This window comes from Amphibalanus amphitrite, unplaced genomic scaffold (assembly GCF_019059575.1).
Source record: "Amphibalanus amphitrite isolate SeventyFive unplaced genomic scaffold, NRLGWU_Aamphi_draft 000039F_arrow, whole genome shotgun sequence".
NCBI classification, from domain to species: Eukaryota; Metazoa; Arthropoda; class Thecostraca; order Balanomorpha; family Balanidae; genus Amphibalanus; species Amphibalanus amphitrite.
Genome location: NW_024881535.1, coordinates 653087 through 672662, shown reverse-complemented (window position 1 = coordinate 672662; position 19576 = coordinate 653087). Strand labels below are relative to the sequence as shown.

The 19576-nt window shown below is 46.6% G+C and overlaps 1 protein-coding gene across 1 annotated transcript in view; it reads right to left on the bottom strand.

Annotated features, from left to right (window-relative positions):
* The window catches only part of LOC122373995, a 35074-nt gene extending 18923 nt beyond the window's left edge, over positions 1-16151 (bottom strand). Inside the window, exons 1-2 of the mRNA XM_043352491.1 lie at positions 15667-16151; positions 1839-1929 (exon numbers count right to left, since the gene is read on the bottom strand). Of these exons, the coding sequence (XP_043208426.1) occupies positions 1839-1929; positions 15667-15701 (126 nt within the window). The 5' untranslated portion in view covers positions 15702-16151. The remainder of the gene's footprint in view (positions 1-1838; positions 1930-15666) is intronic.
* Between the last annotated feature and the right edge of the window lie 3425 nt (positions 16152-19576).

The following is a 19576-nucleotide window of genomic DNA, read 5'->3' as shown; positions in this document are numbered from 1 at the left end:
CACTTTTGCCTTAGCGTATGGTGCATCATTTCTGCGCAAGCTGGGAAAATTTCAAACCCAGGTCTTCAAGTCTCAGGCGACTAGGTCACGTTAACCCGCGCCCCGCTGGGGGGGGGGGGCAGAATCTGCCCCCTCCCGTTTTTCGCCAATAACTTCTAAACGCGTTACGCCAGGACGTCAAACTTTCAGTACCTTATCATACATCAATTTAAGACGTTTCCTGAAACTTTGAGCAAAATCTGTCGGAAAATTTAGAAAATGACGTTTTAGTGACGTCATGTCCCAGATTGCCTTATGTCTATTTATGCGAAAATTTTCAATAAAATCGAGCAAACAAACAACAAACAACAAATCCATTGATACCCAGGTTTACCTTCTCAGGTCAGTCATGTCTGCCATTTTCGCCTAAAAAACGGCAAAATTCCAAACGCCGCTAACATCTTCATTTTTAAAGGAATCAAGACGTAACAAAAAGGTTATACGTGATTTTACTATGTCTATCAAATGGCCAGCTCGTTTTTTATTGTGGATTTTGACCAATTTAAAAAAAAACTGATTTTTTTGGGAAAATAATTATAAAATCCAAAATATTGAGTGTATAAAAACCGGAATATTTGTTAGAGAAGTGGTCTATGTGCACCTACATACCAATTTTTAGAAGAATCGGTTCAAAAATGTGGGAGTTATTCAAAAATTTTATGACGTCACGACACACATTTTTTAAATGATTTTTTTGAAAGTTCTAGACCTCGTACGGAAACAAAAATAGCACCATGCGATTCGCTGTGAAAAACTGCATCAGATTGACACCTTTTTTAGGCCTTAACAACCAACTTCAAAATTTGACCTTAGGTAATTGACCTGACCTTGACCTGACCTCGACCTGAAATTCATCCATATGTGGTCCATATCACTTATTGAGTGTGCCTATTGAATTCTATGAATAAAATGACCCATAAAACATGTGTCGCTCATGCCCTTTTCTATATTTCGTTTTTGGTAACCTGACCTGACCTTGACCTTGACCTTTGCATGATATTGCATGCAACGAATATTGTCTTGGCAGCCTAAGAACACGTTTTGGGCAATCAGCCTCAGTCGGCAGTCCATTCTTCGGCAATTACGGTGCAAGGCCGATACTGTAGAAACTTGCCTGACCTGAAACTTGTACCCTTGACCGGATCTTGACCTGACCTCTGACCTAGGTACTTAAGCAAAAAAAAAAAAAATGGGCTGCTCTTGAGATCCGCCTTGTTGAGAGCTTTCGATTACCGTTTTCCCGTCTTTCTACGACCATCGGTTCGTAAGTTAGACGGGGGGGGGGGGGGAGAATCTGCGCCCCCCCCCCAGCAGGGCGCGTATGGCTGAAAAGCCCAGCGGGGCGTGGGTTAAGTGGCAAAACTTTATTGCATTAAATGCTCTCCAAACCTCACTGCCTGAAAGGTTTATTTTAACAGATTACAGATCTTTGACTTTTTAGTTTTTAACGATTGATAAAAGACAAAATATGTGTGAAATTTTCTATCGGATTTGACCTAAGGCCAGGAATCACCTCACTTGTGGGACCTCGTCGAGTGGTGGTGAGAGGACTGGGGGCGCTTGGATTCTTACGATTGGAACACTTAGGATCGGGTCACCACGATTCTCTAAAAGGCAGCCACAGACCAGGTCATTGATGTATCTGTATGTCTTATAAACATTTTTACTGCTGTCCGCTCAACAAACCAAACCCAAGTGCCACCTAGCATACAAAGGCACAGCAGTGGTGAGCCTCAGCCGCCCTCGGCGCCACCAGGCCACCCTGCCAACCTCAGCCTGGCTGCAGCAGCGCCACCTACCTGAGAACCGCCGTAGTCGCCAGCGCCACCTGTTGTCGACTTTCGAAGCTGCTCCATCTCGGACCGCATCCCCAGCTCATGCTCGAGTCCACTGAAACGGAACGGATGGGTCACTTTTGGCGCCGGCTCAGCTGGCAATGATCCATAAATTACTCTAGGCCCGGAGCGTGTTTTAGATCAGACACGTGGGCACGCCTAGGGGCTCTCTAAGCACCGCTCTCTACGGTGTATTACAGAGATGAGGTCGTAAACTGGGGCATAGAGCGAGCTGGATTGCAGGTAATCTGCAGGATTCATTGCGCTCGTTTTGCATTTGATGCCGTCGGGTGATGAGGTATTAACTGCGCAGGATATGCGCTATGTGGTGTCAACTGAACGTCTGGTTTATTCTACTTTGTAGCGAAGGTGGTGACTAGCAGATTACCGGACGGATTTTTTTTTTTTAACTTTTAACTCGAGTGTTAGAAAGGCAAGATGGGCAGAGCTCGAAATGAAGCCTTCCTTCTATAACTTGAACGTGTTGGGCAGGCCCCGACTCCTACTGCTCGATTTGGACATTCCTGCTCCCATCAATGCCTAACCCTCGCTGTCCCGGGGGCGTCCCCCCTCTCCGGACGCTTTTGTTTTGTTTTTGCTCAACCGCTGTTCTTGAATATTGGCGATAGTTACCGAAACCCTAAAGATAGATGAGCGAAATATGCAGTACCTTTTTCCAAATTAATTTGACATTTTTTGTAGTAAAAAGTTTGGGACGAGCCCATTTGATGATGTCACAGGATTGAGTTTTTAAACGATTGCAAGGTAAATTTCGACGTCACGGGCATAACCCTCAAACATATCCCCAAAAAATGGGAGGGAGATAAAGAAAAATCACGAACATGGTTGTATAATTTGTAGCATGTTAAATACGACCTACAAAAAACTGTTGACCTGAGGTCAGGCTCCGGAAAAAAACGGTAACTTTGTCGACAGCTCTTGGATGCCGATGGGCCCGTTTGCCAGCCGGTGAAGCGCGGGAGCCATCAGAAAAGGCGGGGCTGGCCTTTGTGGACAGAGAGTGATACGCGGATACCGACTTGGACCTCGCAACACAGATGTCAGGACGACCTGCGAGCTGTACAGCATACATTGCTGGATGACGAGAACAGTCAGGACGCTGGCCAGTCCCAGCTTCAGGATCCGTTGTAGGAAAGGACACGCACTGCTTCTCCTCTGGCACTTGCAGACGCGATACCCTAGTCCGATAACTTAAGCTAGGTATACATATATCAGTTTACCATGTATCACTCTGTGGTGCAACATCGCTGTAGCATCAGCTACCGTGGGTTCAATATCAGCTACCGCGATTGTCGCATGACTAAATAATGCACGACGAATTAGTCTATTGGTTTATTTGATTGTAAGCCAAAGCGACCAATAAGTCAAAAGCAATTCAAGATCCACCGCGCATCGGTTCATTGAAAAGCTGCACACATGAACTTCTAGCATGGAATGAAAAGTGACGTTATGCACCATCGCCAAACATGTTTGCTTCTTCACACAAATAATGCCTAGCCCATGCCAATCTATTTAGTTGGTACCGTCCACGAACTTGTCTGACACGTCCATTCATCATCAAGCTCTGATGAACACGCTCAAAGGAGTGCTGAGACGACAATGCAGTTTGAGCTCAGCTGGGTAGTGAACATTGAACAGGTTTGCTTTCCGCGGCTTCAATAGCCATTCTCCTGAACCAGCGGCCATCCTTCGTCATCGACCGACATCGGAGTGAATGAAGGGCCGCCTCAGTGGGAAACGCATTGAAAGTGCCGTCCAAAAGTTGTCTACACTTTATACAACACCGTTCGGAGTTTGCCTTTACGGCTAATGCACATCAATAAGTCTGGAACTAATGCGACATAAGGTCTGGAATTATATCCGAGGAGTAGTGGAAAGATGTCACCGTCAGACATTTGTCCACAGGTATAAAGTTTTTTTTCATTCCCGAATTTATTCATCGTCAGGAACTGATCACCCGTTGATGATCTAACCAATAACAATCCTATACCTTTATTCTCGCCCAATAGCTACGTAATTTTGTGTCAGAAAAGTCACCGCTTCCATCCGCTGGTCGATTCACCGTCGTCTGTCTGACTTTGACATAGTAGGGAAGAAATCAGAATTACACTCCTGTACCGAGGTCCAGTGGAGGTGGCCGCATGCCATGTAAGACGCCCAAACGCCCCTGCTCACTGAAACCAAACTTACCAAATGTCATAACTAGCATTTAAAGGAATATGAATATTTATTAGTACGTGATTTAGTAGGATTTATGGCAGTACTGACTGAGGATCGTCCATAGTAGACGGCTACAAATGACAAACGATTTGTACACTTTTCAGTCCATTGTATGTAACCGTTTCCAAGATTCGAGTCGGCAACTCATCAACGCATTTGCAAACGCACTGCTATCAATATTCATCTTACCAAATGTTGTAAATAGGGAAGCACGTTATTTGATAACATTTCGCTGCGGACCAGCGTGCACTATCAATTCGATGCAAATAGTTCGGTGCGGTATAGAATTGTACTTTGACCACGTTGACAGCATTAACCCGCGCCCCGCTGGGCTATTCAGCCATACGCGCCCTGCTGGGGGGGCACATTGCCCCAACAGACGGTAAATAACTTTTGAAAATACCTATCTCCAATTTTAGTGTTTTCTGAACCAAAATTTTGCGAGGAATCCGATGGTGTGGTCCCTGAAATATGAAAAATTTCCATTTTGGAGATAGCACCTATTTTTTGAAAAGTAAATATTCGTCATGCACAAAAGTCAAATAAATTGAAAATATTATGAGTGAATATTTATACTAACACTAGAATGTATCGAACATGAATTAGTGATATATTTTAGCTGAGATGATACTATATCTGCTCATACATGTACATGAATTAGTACATTAACCCTCGTCGGCCGAGAAGGGGTGGGGCGGATGCCGCCTCATAGGGGTTTTTCGCGATAGCTCAAAACACGCTGAGGGAAAACAGCTGAAACTTGGCATACCTAATATTTTATTCAAGCTGGATCTTTTGACACCAACTGCGTTTTCAGGTCAGGTCAGGTCACTGACCTATGACGTCATAAATGAACCTCTGCACGGTCCTCAGAAGTTGCAACTTTGCAACGCCCTCAGTGCCAGAGGAACTTTCACAGGAAGATGAAACTTACAGGACGTAGTATCCTTTAGAGGTCTCACAAATTGTATATCTCAGATTTTTCCCAAATGTCACATGAGGTCAGTTCGGTCACGTGACCTCACCATAATAAGTCAATGGAGGGAAATATGAAAACTGTTATTTTGACGCCGGAAATTGTCTAAAAACTGTCCCAAGCACATGAAATCGTGGTTTCATGCACTCTTTGTAAGGTCCGATCATGAAACCACGATTTCATGTGCTTGGGATAGCTTTAGATCATTTCCGGCGCCAAAATAACAGTTTCAATATTTCCCCCATTGACTTATAATGGTGAGGTCACGTGACCGACCTGACCTCATGTGACATTTAGGTTAAATCCGATGTAAACAAGTTGTGAGACCTCAGAAGGATACTACGTCCTGTAACTTTCATCTTCCTGTGAAAGTTCCTCTGGCACTGAGGGCGTTGCAAAGTTGCAACATCTGAGGACTTCGCAGAGGTTTATTTATGACGTCATAGGTCAGTGACCTGACCTGACCTGAAAACGCAGTTGAGGTCAAAAGATCCAGTTTGAATAAAAGATTAGGTATACCAAGTTTCAGCTGTCTACCCTAAGCGAGTTTTAAGCTATCGCAAAAAGCCCTATGAGGCGGCACCCGCCCCACCCCTTCTCGGCCGACGAGGGTTAATGTACTAGTTCATGTACATGTATGCGCAGATATAGTATCATCTCAGCTAAAGTATATCTCTAATTCCTGTTCGACACATTCTAGTGTTGTTACAAAAATTAACTCAATATATTTTCAATTTATTTGACTATTATGCCTGACGAATATTTATTTTTCAAAAAATAGGTGCTATCTCCAAAATGGAAATTTTTCGGATCTCGGGGACCACACCATCGGATTCCTTGCAAAATTTTGGTCCAGAAAACACTAAAATTGGAGATAGGTATTTTCAAAAGTTATTTACCGTCTTTTGGGGCAATGTGGGGGGGGGGCAGATTCTGCCCCCCTGTCTAACTTCCGAACCGATGGTCGTAGAAAGACGGGGAAAACGGCAATCGAAAGCTCTCAACAAGGCGGATCTTAAGAGCCCAAATTTTTTTGCTTAAGTAGGTCAGAGGTCAGGTCAAGGTCAGGTCAAGGGTACAACATGCAAGTTTCTACAGTATCGGCCTTGCACCGTAGTTGCCGAAGAATGGACTGAGACTGATTGCCCAAAACGTGTTCTTAGACTACCAAGACAATATTCGTTGCATACAATGTCATTCAAAGGTCAAGGTCAAGGTCAGGTCAGGTCATGTCAGGTCACCAAAAACAAAATATAGAAAAGGGCATGTGCGACACATATGTTTTATGGGTCATTTTACTCATAGAATTCAATAGGCACACTCAATAAGTGATATGGACCACCTCTGGATGAATTTCAGGTCGAGGTCAGGTCAAGGTCAGGTCAAGTGAGGTCAAATTTTGAAGTTGGTTGTTAAGGCCTAAAAAGGTGTCTATCTGATGCAGTTTTTCACGGCAAATCGAATGGTGCTATTTTTGTTTCCGTACAAGGTCTAGAACTTCCAACAAAATCATTTTTCAAAATTTTTGTGTGTCGTGACGTCATGAAATTTTGAATAACTTCCACATTTTTGAACCGATTCTTTTAAAAATTGGTATGTAGGTGCACATAGACCACTGCTTTGACATATATTCCGTTTTTTTTATACACTCAAAATTTTGGATTTTATAAATATTTTCCCAAAAAAGTTCAGTTTAAAAAAAAAAGGGCCAAAATCCAATATTTTCAAAAAACCGAGATAGCCATTTGATAGACAAAGTAGAATCACGTATAACCTTTTTTGTTACGTCTTGATTCCTTTAAAAATAAAGATGTTAGCGGCGTTTGAAATTTTGCCATTTTTTAGGCGAAAATGGCGAACATGACGTCACTAAAACGTCAATTTCTCAAAAATTTCCGACGGATTTCGCTCAAATTTTCAGGGAACGTGTCAAATTGATGTATGATAAGGTACTGAAAGTTTGACGTCGCTGGCGTAACGCGTTTAGAAGTTATTGGCGAAGAACGGGAGGGGGGCAGATTCTGCCCCCCCCCCAGCGGGGCTCGGGTTAACCCTTCGCCCGTGGCCGTGTTGGTGTTTTGCCAGCCGCGAACGTATAGGAGGGGGGTCCGTTGGACCCATCCCCCTTGCCGTTTAGCTCCTGTCCTGTCCTGATCAAGCTAGAGCTTCGCGGAAAAAACGAGCGTACTGACCGTGACGAGAGGAAGCCGATGATACCCAATTTTAAGGTTCTAGGTCATTGGTTGACCTTCCAGGTCAGGTCAATGACCTAAAAGTCGGGTAAATCGGAACCTGTTAGAACGTCGTTAAGTTTTGGTGCTATGGTGATTTTCAGGGGGGGGGGGTTACACACGAATATCATGTTAGTTTTGATCACAGATGATGTCTTCATGCATTTCGGTCAGGTCGGGTTAGGTCAGGTCAACCAATAAGGATCCTGCCGGGTATTCGTAGTACGTGTTAAAGTGACCATCCCACCTTAACATTAGTTTTGAGTTGAGATAGCCAAATTGGTGGCTATGGTCTGCAAATACCGGTTTGGGCAATGGGCACTCACAACATCGAAAAATGCTTTAGTTCTGATATATGGAATTTCAAACTTGCAGTTTTCGGATTCTAAGGGGCTAATGCATTGGAATGCCCCCTTAGAATTTGTGACGTCAGCGGAGATCTAACGATTTTAAATGTTTTACTAAAACGTTTGGTAGCACGCGGCGGTAGGTATTATATAATACTGAACGAGGCCGGTGTAAATAAATTTTCAAGACCGAGGTCCTTACTGGATTTTTGAACGAGGCCGAAGGCCGAGTTCAAAAATCAGTAAGGACTGAGGTCTTGAAAATTTATCACCGGCCGAGTTTGGTATGTATTTTACTGTATGCCAACGATAAATTTATGTTCTGGACCGAAGCTCTTAGCCGACTTAGGAACGAGACCATCCCAAAATGTTGGCTTAAGTGCAAACTGGTAATGCATTTTTGACCATGGTCAATTTGCTTACACCAGTTATTACCACACCCCTCCGGCTAATGTATTTGAATAGGCCAGGCATACAGTAAATGCTGTTTTGCGCGCAACAAGTGCCGCACTTTCAAATAAAGTCGCTAGGAACAGCGGAGATCCCAAAAAAATCAAACAAAAGTAAAGCCTAATATCTTGAAAACCAGTGAATATTTTTCAGTGAAATTTGGTAGATATTCATTTTTGATCTTTCCGAACCAGGGGACATCACTTTTATGCCAATTCATTAACTTTTTTGAAGGTGGGAGGGTCCCTTTAACCGCCTCTGACAGCTTCGTAACATGTTAAGAATGCACCCAACCTACTTCATAAATGTTCAAATGGCTGCTAAATTCTAATTCAGCTAAAAAACAAGCAAAGAAACATGTAAAACTCGGAAAAGTGAACCGAGGTCATCAAAGGTCAGTGACCTGACCTGACTTTCAGCTGACCTTGACACCCACCCTAGGGCACGGGACCAGCATCATATCACATGTTTGAGCGCTGAAACCACAAGAAGACTGCAAACGTGCGGCTAATGCGAGCCAACATACGCCGAATCGCGATTCCGGCCAAACATGGTCTCGAGAAGTAGGTCACAGGTCATAGGTCACTTGGGTCAGGGTCGTGAAATTTTCTGGGTTGGTGTAAAATTGATTAACTAAAAGTACTAAAAGTTTAAAAGTTTCATCGCGATCGGCCGCTTTTTACGCGAGATTCGCGGAAAACCGAGGGGGTCCGATCGACCCTCCCCCCCCCCCTAAAACGGGCGAGGGTTAAGCCTCTCCACTTGGTATCGTGTACTTCTTTGATGCATCGATGTCTTTCAGAAGTTATTTTAGAATGAAACAGTAGAGGCGACAGCACAACCGTTTCGTGTTCAGCCTTACACATGATGCATGCATTTACACTCACTAAAACACGCTACCAAACCTTTAGTTAGTTAAGTCATTTTTCATTCCATACAAGAAGTTCGGATGTGCACTAATTTGTCAAAACTATTGCTGCAACCCTTGAATACATGGCCGCACACTTGAAGGTCAATATGCCGCAACAGCAATCAACAGTGAGTCTCCAGTGTACCTATATAAAAGTACGGCAGTGACAAAGACTCAGATTTCGAGTGGAGGGAGACTCAGTCACTCAGACATAAAGCGCGGCCCGCGCGTCTGCAGTCGGAGGCGCGTTAGCACCAAGGCTATAGAACTCCGTTAGCACCTCACAATGTGTTCTCCTACTCTTCAACGGATCCTGAAGCTGGGACTGGTCAGCGTCCTAACTGTTCTCGTCATCCAGCAATGTCTGCTGTACAGCTCGCAGGTCGTTCTCACATCTGTGACGCGAGGTCCGAGTCGGTATCCTCGTATCACTCTCTGTCCACAAAGTCCAGCCCCGCCTTTCCTAATGGCTGCCGCGTTTCACCGGCTGGCAAACGGGTCCATCGGCATCCAAGAGCTGTACGACAAAGTCACCCTTTATCTCATGAACAATAATGGCGCGCTTGATACCTGGTACATGGATCAAAAAGGGCTTCGATTTGAAAGAAATCGTACGGGGCGATGGCGAGAAAAATATTACCTGCAGTTCTTCGCCATGGGAGATACAAGACAGAGTTTCGCCTTCACTCGCTGCGTCACTTTTGAAGCGGGTGACGCTTTGAATACGGCTTCGAGTCGACGATATGCTTTATACATCGCTGCTGTGTCGTCGCCTCTGTTCGAAGGAGTTCTGTCGGACACATTTAAAAAGTCGTCGTATCGTCTTTTCATTCACGGCGATCAAATACCAAACGTTGATGACCTTCCAGAGTGGGCTCCCTACACGACCAACGAGAATGTGTTTCCCGGAAAGTACGTCCACTTTTCGATCTCTGCTCGCCGCACCGAGCGAGTCAGCGTGCGTCGGATGCCGTGCTCGTCCCGTCCCGGCTACTCGCGGACCCAGTGTCTGAAGGAGTGCCAGTGGAGGCGGCTGGTGGCACGTGCAGGCTGCAGGATACCGCACATGGTCGGGCGCGAGACGTTCCTGCCCGACGTAGGTGGGTTCATGGAGCACGTGCCTCTCTGCTCGACAGTTCCTCTTCCGGAAAACACGCCCTTGAAAGAAGGGGGCTCCGTCAATCAGAAAACACCATGTTTGAATTTCAACGATGAGATGCTTCTAACGGGCCTAATCAAATACTATCTTCTATTTGAATCGAGAGAACAGGGTTCTTTATCTTCTGAACTACGAAGACAAGCCAAGAACTTCGCAATGACGTCTTTATCTCTGAGCAACAAGACCTCACTAGTGACGGCAACTCTTTCGCCAGGTCACTCGATGTACTCTTCACCGCCACCGCCGCCACCGCCGCCACTGCAAACGCCACCGCCACCGCCGCCACCGCCGCCACCGCCGTCACCGCCGTCACCGCCGCCACCGCCGCCACCGCCATCACCGCCGCCGCCACCGCCGCCACCACCGCCACCGCCACCTCCTCTGTTCGTTTTTCCTCCAAAATCTTTCTCATTTTTCCCCGGCAGCGATCTTTGAAATCAACGACACAGACTGTGCGTTTCCTTATCAATGTCATCAGACAGAATATACCGTAACAAAGAAATCCATATCCAGCGTAGGATGGAACAAGTGCTATGTTTATATCACTTTTTCATTCGATTTCAGAGAGGAGGTTTTTGCAGAATCTCTGGCTATGAGTTTTTCTGAACTGCTTGCGGGAATAGGAGGTTTTATCGGACTTTTCACTGGATTTTCTTTGTTTACTTTGGTGGGAATGATGGATGAGGCTGTGTCTCTGGTGAAAAACAGTTTGAACTCTATGCGTCGGAAACTTAAACTCAATGTTTCGGTTGCTTTCAATTGAAAAAAAAATTGCTTTCGAATATTTGTGTTAAATGGCAAAACAAAGTTCAAATTTTCTTATTTCGAGCTGTCTTACATTTGATACGGAATGCAGCATCCAGACATAAAATCTCTGAAATAAAAAAAATGTCTTAAACCATAACCTCTCATCATAAATATTAGCCAGAAAAGGGGTTGGTTAGGTAGGGCATCTGTTAAACCGCAGCTTAGCCCATGAAAATCCCATGCTGGTGCACAGTCTACAGCATCAAAGCACCACTTACCATTTGGCTCACACATCACTTGTATCGATCTGGGGCAGAGGGAATGAAATGACTTAATAGCAAGTCAACGAGAACATCGTGCCTCTCAATATTTGCTTTCCATGAGTGCGGCATAAGCTAAATAGAGACGCTGTCATTTGCAGGCAAAATTGACACTATGAACTGCCAGGCAAAAGTGCATTTGTTTGCGGCAACTCTTGCTGAATGACGGCGGCGGTTGTTGACGTTAGCAGGACCATCAGACAGTAGCTGGTCGATTCACAGTTCATTGAAGAACATTGGACCGCTGCGCTAGAAATTGGAAATACCCTGGCTTGGAAAGTCAGAGCGCGAGTTCGTTCCGTCGGTGGCGGAGAAGCACCTCACCATGTGCTCTCCTACTCTACAGCGGATCCTGAAGCTGGGACTGGTCAGCGTCCTAACTGTTCTCGTCATCCAGCAATGTCTGCTGTACAGCTCGCAGGTCGTTCTCACATCTGTGTCGCGAGGCCCGAGTCGGTATCCGCGCATCACTCTCTGTCCACAAAGTCCAGCCCCGCCTTTTCTTATGGCTCCCGCGTTTCACCGGCTGGCAAACGGGTCCATCGGCATCCAAGAGCTGTACGACAAAGTCACCCTTTATCTCATGAACAATAATGGCGCGCTTGATACCTGGTACATGGATCAAAAAGGGCTTCGATTTGAAAGAAATCGTACGGGGCGATGGCGAGAAAAATATTACCTGCAGTTCTTCGCCATGGGTGATACAAGACAGAGTTTCGCCTTCACTCGCTGCGTCACTTTTGAAGCGGGTGACGCTTGGAATACGGCTTCGAGTCGACGATATGCCTTATACATCGCTGCTGTGTCGTCGCCTCTGTTCGAAGGAGTTCTGTCGGACACATTTAAAAAGTCGTCGTATCGTCTTTTCATTCACGGCGATCAAGTACCAAACGTTGATGACCTTCCAGAGTGGGCTCCCTACACGACCAACGAGAATGTGTTTCCCGGAAAGTACGTCCACTTTTCGATCTCTGCTCGCCGCACCGAGCGAGTCAGCGTGCGTCGGAGGCCGTGCTCGTCCCGTCCCGGCTACTCGCGGACCCAGTGTCTGAAGGAGTGCCAGTGGAGGCGGCTGGTGGCACGTGCAGGCTGCAGGATGCCGCACATGGTCGGGCGCGAGACGTTCCTGCCCGACGTAGGTGGTTTCATGGAGCACGTGCCTCTCTGCTCGACAGTTCCTCTTTCGGAAAACACGCCCTTGAAAGAAGGGGGCTCCGTCAATCAGAAAACACCATGTTTGAATTTCAACGATGAGATGCTTCTAACGGGCCTAATCAAAGACTATCTTCTATTTGAATCGAGAGAACAGGGTTCTTTATCTTCTGAACTACGAAGACAAGCCAAGAACTTCGCAATGACGTCTTTATCTTTGAGCAACAAGACCTCACTAGTGACGGCAACTCTTTCGCCAGGTCACTCGATGTACTCTTCACCGCCGCCACCGCCATCGCCACCGCTGCAAACGCCACCGCCACCGCCGCCACCGCCGCCACCGCCGTCACCGCCGTCACCGCCGCCACCGCCGCCACCGCCGCCACCGCCGCCACCGCCATCACTGCCGCCGCCACCGCCGTCACCGCCGCCACCGCCACCTCCTCTGTTCGTTTTTCCTCCAAAATCTTTCTCATTTTTCCCGGCAGCGATCTTTGAAATCAACGACACAGACTGTGCGTGTCCTTATCAATGTCATCAGACAGAATATACCGTAACAAAGAAATCCACATCCAGCGGATGGAACAAGTGCTATGTTTATATCACTTTTTCATTCGATTTCAGAGAGGAGGTTTTTGCAGAATCTCTGGCTATGAGTTTTTCTGAACTGCTTGCGGGAATAGGAGGTTTTATCGGACTTTTCACTGGATTTTCTTTGTTTACTTTGGTGGGAATGTTGGATGAGGCTGTGTCTCTGGTGAAAAACAGTTTGAGCTCTATGCGTCGGAAAATTAAATCCAATGTTTCGGTTGCTTTCAATTGAAAAAAAAAATTGCTTTCGAATATTTGTGTTAAATGGCACAACAAAGTTCAAATTTTCTTATTTCGAGCTGTCTTACATTTGATACGGAATGCAGCATCCAGACTTAAAATCTCTGAAATAAAAAAATGTCTTAAACCCTAACCTCTCATCATAAATATTAGCCAGAAAAGGGGTTGGCTAGGTAGGGCATCTGTTAAACCGCAGCTTAGCCCATGAAAATCCCATGCTGGTGCACAGTCTACAGCATCAAAGCACCACTTACCATTTAGCTCACACATCACTTGTATCGATCTGGGGCAGAGGGAATGAAATGACTTGATAACGAGTCAACGAGAACATCGTGCCTCTCAATATTTGCTTTCCATGAGCGCGGCATAAGCTAAATAGAGACGCTGTCATTTGCATGCAAAATTGACACTATGAACTGCCAGGCAAAAGTGCATTTGTTTGCGGCAACTCTTGCTGAATGACGGCGGCGGTTGTTGACGTTAGCAGGACCATCAGACAGTAGCTGGTCGATTCACAGTTCATTTAAGAACATTGGACCGCTGTGCTAGAAATTGGAAATACCCTGGCTTGGAAAGTCAGAGCGCGAGTTCGTTCCGTCGGTGGCGGAGAAGCACCTCACCATGTGTTTTCCTACTCTTCAGCGGATCCTGAAGCTGGGACTGGTCAGCGTCCTAACTGTTCTCGTCATCCAGCAATGTCTGCTGTACAGCTCGCAGGTCGTTCTCACATCGGTGTCGCGAGGTCCAAGTCGGTATCCGCGCATCACTCTCTGTCCACAAAGTCCAGCCCCGCCTTTTCTTATGGCTCCCGCGTTTCATCGGCTGGCAAACGGGTCCATCGGCATCCAAGAGCTGTACGACAAAGTTACTCTTAACCTCAAGTATAACGACTCTCTTGTCACGGTATACCGGAACGAAAATGTAGCCAAGGTTGGCCTGGAGATTCCTGGAACATGGAGAGAAAGATTTTACTGGCAGGTTCTGCTCACGGATCCAAGGTTACAAAGTGTAGCATTCATTCGCTGCGTCACTTTTGAAGCAAATGAAGTTATAAATATTGAAGCATGCCGACGAAATTCTTTGACTATTGAAGTGGTGAGTTCTCCACTTTTTGCATCATACCTGTCCGGCGGAATGCTTGAGTCCTCGTACCGTCTTTTCGTTCACGACGGTGAAGTACTCAACGTCGATGACCTTCCAGATTGGGCTCCCTACACGACCAACGAGAATGTGTTTCCCGGAAAGTACGTCCACTTTTCGATCTCCGCTCGCCGCACCGAGCGAGTCAGCGTGCGTCGGAGGCCGTGCTCGTCCCGTCCCGGCTACTCGCGGACCCAGTGTCTGAAGGAGTGCCAGTGGAGGCGGCTGGTGGCACGTGCAGGCTGCAGGATGCCGCACATGGTCGGGCCCGGGACGTTCCTGCCCGACGTAGGTGGTTTCATGGAGCATGTGCCACTCTGCTCGACAGTGGCTGTTCGGGAAAACACCTCTCTGCTGCACGATGGTTCCATTAGTCTGAGTGAAGCGTGCATTTCCCAGGGCAGTCAAATGCATCTAACGGGATTGGTCGAAGACTATGTTCTCTATACATCGCGAGGAAAGGTCTCGTCGGCAAGAACGGAAGGAGTTTCCTCGCCTCCAGACAGAACAACTTCGTCAGCCTTGGAAACATCGCAGCCGGCTACCTTGACGACATTAGCCGTATCATCGTCACAAATAACTTCATCCGGATATATTCCTCCACCTCCTCCTTCACGGACGTCTGCTCTTCCTCCTGAGGCCTTCTCATTTTTACCGGCAACGACCTTTGAGATCAACGAAACAGACTGTTCATGCCCGGACTCTTGTCAGCACACAGCGTACACCCTCACAGAGAAGAAGACCTTCTCCGGGGAGTCTTTGAACCAGTGTATCTCCTTCATCACTCTGACTTTTGACTTCACCGAAGATGTTTTCGCCGAATCACTAGCGGTCAGTGTTCCTGATCTCTTCGCCAACATCGGAGGTTTCATTGGGCTTTTCACTGGGTTTTCCTTCTTTACCCTAGTTGAAATGCTGAGCGGGATTCTGAACATGCTTGAGGAAAAAACGAAAAGATCGAAAGCTGGGAGAAGCCAGATGAGTGTTTCAGAAATCAAGATCGTGGACAACATGCCTTGAATTGGAAATTGGCAGGAGACGCAATAACGGATTTAAATGCCCTTTTTGATGGCCGACCCCTTTCAACCAATCTAAACGATTTAAACATTAGGTGCTTGTGCATTGTGCAATGGGGCATTCCATGAATGCTTATATATGATTTTGGACTGACAAAAATAATTATTTCATACTCATGCATACCAACATATTTCACCAATCGTCTATGGTAGCTTAAACTTGTCTTTTTTTTACTGTTTCAAATTTTCGGCTGCTTTCGGCCCTTTCTCACCTGCACCAGCTGCATATCCGGAGCAGTGCCAGCATCACAGAACACAGAAGCCTCCTGTCGGCGGCGCATTAGCGCATTAGCGCACATGAGCGCGGTGAGTTGGATCGTCGTGCCCGGACACTGTAGACTCGCGGTCCTCTGAATATCCGGCTCACGTGCCGCCGGCGGGCCGCGGGGCACCACGAGCTGAGGCCTGAGCGGCTCGTGAGGCACGTGCACTGTGCAGTAGCAGTTGGCACCAGTCCCAGCACGAGCGTTTAGCTCACTCACTCTGAGAGGATAGTTATGTCAAGGCATCGACACACCGCTTAGGCGAGTGATTTGCTTTATCGTTCTTCGTAAGTCGGTGCTGGATGTTGATTGTAGCACGTAATGTGTCTTTGAAGCTGTTGTGTTTGTCAACACACACTATCACTACTCGTCACGGGTGTCCACTGTATATCTCTCGCACTCGCCGTCCCATCACCCGTCCCAGACTACACTGTGACGGCCTATACAGTCTCAACTCTCAGACCGAAACCGGGGAAGCCTGACGGCCGGCCCTCAGTGCACCCGAGCGCGGCTGAGCCCCGCTACCGGGATTCACTGCAGCCGGCTGGTTTTGGATTCGTGACTTGAATGTAATTTTTCTGTCGTGTTGATGGGGTCGTAGTGTTAGAATAAGCTTTAGATTTTACGCTGTTAGATTTAGAATAGACTTAGCCGCTTTGAGATTGTGTGAAGTTACAACACTTACTGAAGTTGTACCTATGGGGTAAGGTGCCTAATTAGCGACCCTTTCCGATTTGCGACCTACCTCCCTACAGAAAAACTGGCAGGAGAAAACGGGGTAAAAATATCGTCAAAAGGTCAGCCATACTCTGGTTATCAAATTAAATTATTTTCCGGTCGTCGATGTTTCTGGTGGGACGTTTCAGGTGAGTTTAAATAAAAATGACGAGTTTCTTATCCAAAACGGGTGTGTTTGGGCCCTCTCTGATGAAAAGCGATGCACATTAGGATGATGCACCTTTTTTATTCTGAATCGACGTTCCTTCTTCAATTGATTGCCGTTTTCCCATAGTGAATCGCTCAACTGTGCACAGCATGGCGGTTAAAAATGTGTCGCAACTCATATTTTCTATTTGCGCCTGACATGGTCGCAAATAGCTCAAGAAGGGAAAGAAAGGGGAAAAGAGAGAAATGAAAATGAGGTGTTGCTGAAGCTTGCAATGTGTGGCAGGGGATGCCAAATGTCGTCACCGACTGCAGGGGTGCCGAATTCAGCGCGGACCTCGAATATCATACGAGATAGCCCGCAAAATTTGGGTTTCCGCCTTCTTTTCGCCTTTCGGTGCATCACGTGATCAGTTTTTACTTCCGTAAATGTGTTGGATAAACGTTCCTGTTCGAGTGATTGAGTGCTTTGCGTATAGGTTACCTTTTTGAGATCATATTTCATCTTTTCAGGCGTCGCATATTTTGCCATTTTTAATATGGGGAAACCCATAGACTTATTAGCGACCCTCCCCGGTCGCTAATCGGGAAGAGTTCCCTATTAGCGTTTTTTGCAATGGTTTGCCAAAATGCTCACTACAAATAAGTTAGTGAATATTGGGGCAGAAAATGACTATATTTTAATAGAAAAATGAACGGTCTCTCCGAAAATCAAGCCAGTAATACAGTGGCACCCACAGAGCGTGAGCAATGACGGTTCAAATTAAGTGGGTCGCTAATTAGGCACCTTACTAGTTGGAACCCCAAAGGGGGTATGGTAGCTTATTTGTGAGCTCACGTACGAGTAGGTATGGGGCAGATTAGAATAGCCGTTTAATGCATCACCCATTTGAATCTGTATTTTTAGCTTTATTTTAGAGATAGACTAGGACATGAAGCCAACAATTTCGGTTCGTAATCAGCTATAAAAAATATATTCAAGCTTCAAGCTTCCTTGTCGTATAATGTTAGACAAGAGACGTCCTTACTTGCTGAAAAATCAGCTATTTATATTTGATCCGCTTGCTGTCATTGCGTTGCATGTTTGGTTGATGCAAGGAGGGGTAACTGTTCTGAAACGTATGTTCTGCACTGTCACATGCATTCCAGCGTTCGGTCCAATAAATAAAAACGCGCAATGTTGTGTTTACTTAGAACTCATGAATCCAATGTTAGCGCTAAAATAAAATATCAGTTTTGACCTCTATCAATCGGCTTCAATGTAGTGCAGCAATGCCGAAGAAGAATGCAATATGTGGTGCATTGTACTCGTTTTTCGTTACATGCTCGCAAGTCGTAAGATTCACTCGCTTGCACTGAACACTTGTTGATATATAGCCTCAGCCTCTGAGCACATACCTTTAAATCTGGCCCATTTGGAACCCCCCTCCCCAAAGGTCCCTCTCAGCCTTTCAAACCTCGTTACTGACCACTGTATATCACCCCAGTGACTATCCCACCTGTCCATATATAGGTACGGTTCTCCAGGGTATTAGTCGTTGGTCGCTCGGCGAGCGGGAGGGCAACCAGTTCCGCCCCTGTATCGCGTGACCCCTTGCTCCGCCCAGTTACGCACGAGCGTACTCCACGCCGCGTAGTAGCGTGGGGAGGGGAGGGTTAGAATGGTGGCATGTGTAGAGGCTAGAACCGGTTTCCACCGCCATGCGACCGCCCAGCGACATGGAGCGGGGTCAGTGACCAGGGCGCAGGGAAAGGTCAGAGGTCAGCTATAACGTAGAACTTTGTGTCTCCCTCCCCTCCGCGTGTAACGACCGCACGACAGCGGCCGGCCGCCGATCAGGCTTGACATGTCAAGGTCACCCGCAGTCAACGGGCTCAGAGGGTTGGTCGAGTGCGCATCCGTGGCTGACGACAGTCTCGACCATGTGCTATGGTGCCGATAGACTAGCGTGGGTAATAAGTTTTTGTTCAGTGCATATGGCTGCTGGGGTGTGTCATCTTGATATGATGCTTTGTAACATGTATGATACGCTTAAAACCTCGCTGGCAGTGGCCGAGAGGAGAGGGGGGAGGAGGGAGGCGGGTGCCGCCTCCACGTTTTTTTTTTTTTTTTTGATAGCTGCGAGAGCTGAAATTTGGCAAGCCTGACCTTTGATTCAAGCTGAATTTTTATGACAGCAGCTGTATTTTCACCCTCGCCCATATTGGTGTTTTGCCAGCGTCTATCGTAGCGCATCCGTGGCTGACGACAGTCTCGACCATGTGCTATGGTGCCGATAGACTAGCGTGGGTAATAAGTCAATATTATATAAAGTCAATATTGATTAACTCGAAGGTAGGAGGGTCCGTTGGACCCCTTTGCCGTTCAGCCCCTAATCGAGCTAGAGCTTCGCGGAATAAGAACGTGTTGCCCGTGACGAGAGGAGGCCGATGATACCCAATTTTAAGGTCCTAGGTCATTGGTTGACAGGTCAATATAACTCAAAAGTCGGGGAATCGGGACCTGTAGAGCTTCGTAAAGTGAAGCTGTTATAGGGTTTTGCGGGGTGCTGATCACGAAATTCAAGTGATCACAGATGATGTTTTTGTGCATTTAGGCCAGGTCGGACCAGGTCTGGTCAGGTCACATGTTACGAGGGAACCAAAACTACTTCTGAAATGTTCAAACGGTTTCTAAATGCGAAATCAACTCCAAAATCTACCCTAAAAACATGTAGAACTCGAAAGAGTGAACAAAGGTCATCAAAGGTCAGTGACCTGACTGACCTTCACGTGACCTTGATACCCACTAGAATCCATGGGATCAACCTTTCACATGTTTGATCGCTTAAAGCCACAAAAAGACAATAAAACGCGCTCTACTCGAAATACGCCAAAACGCGATTCCGGCCAAACATGGTCTCGGAAAACAGGTCACAAGTCAAAGGTCTTTTGAGCCAGGGTCATGCAAATTAAAGGGTAGGCGTAATATTGA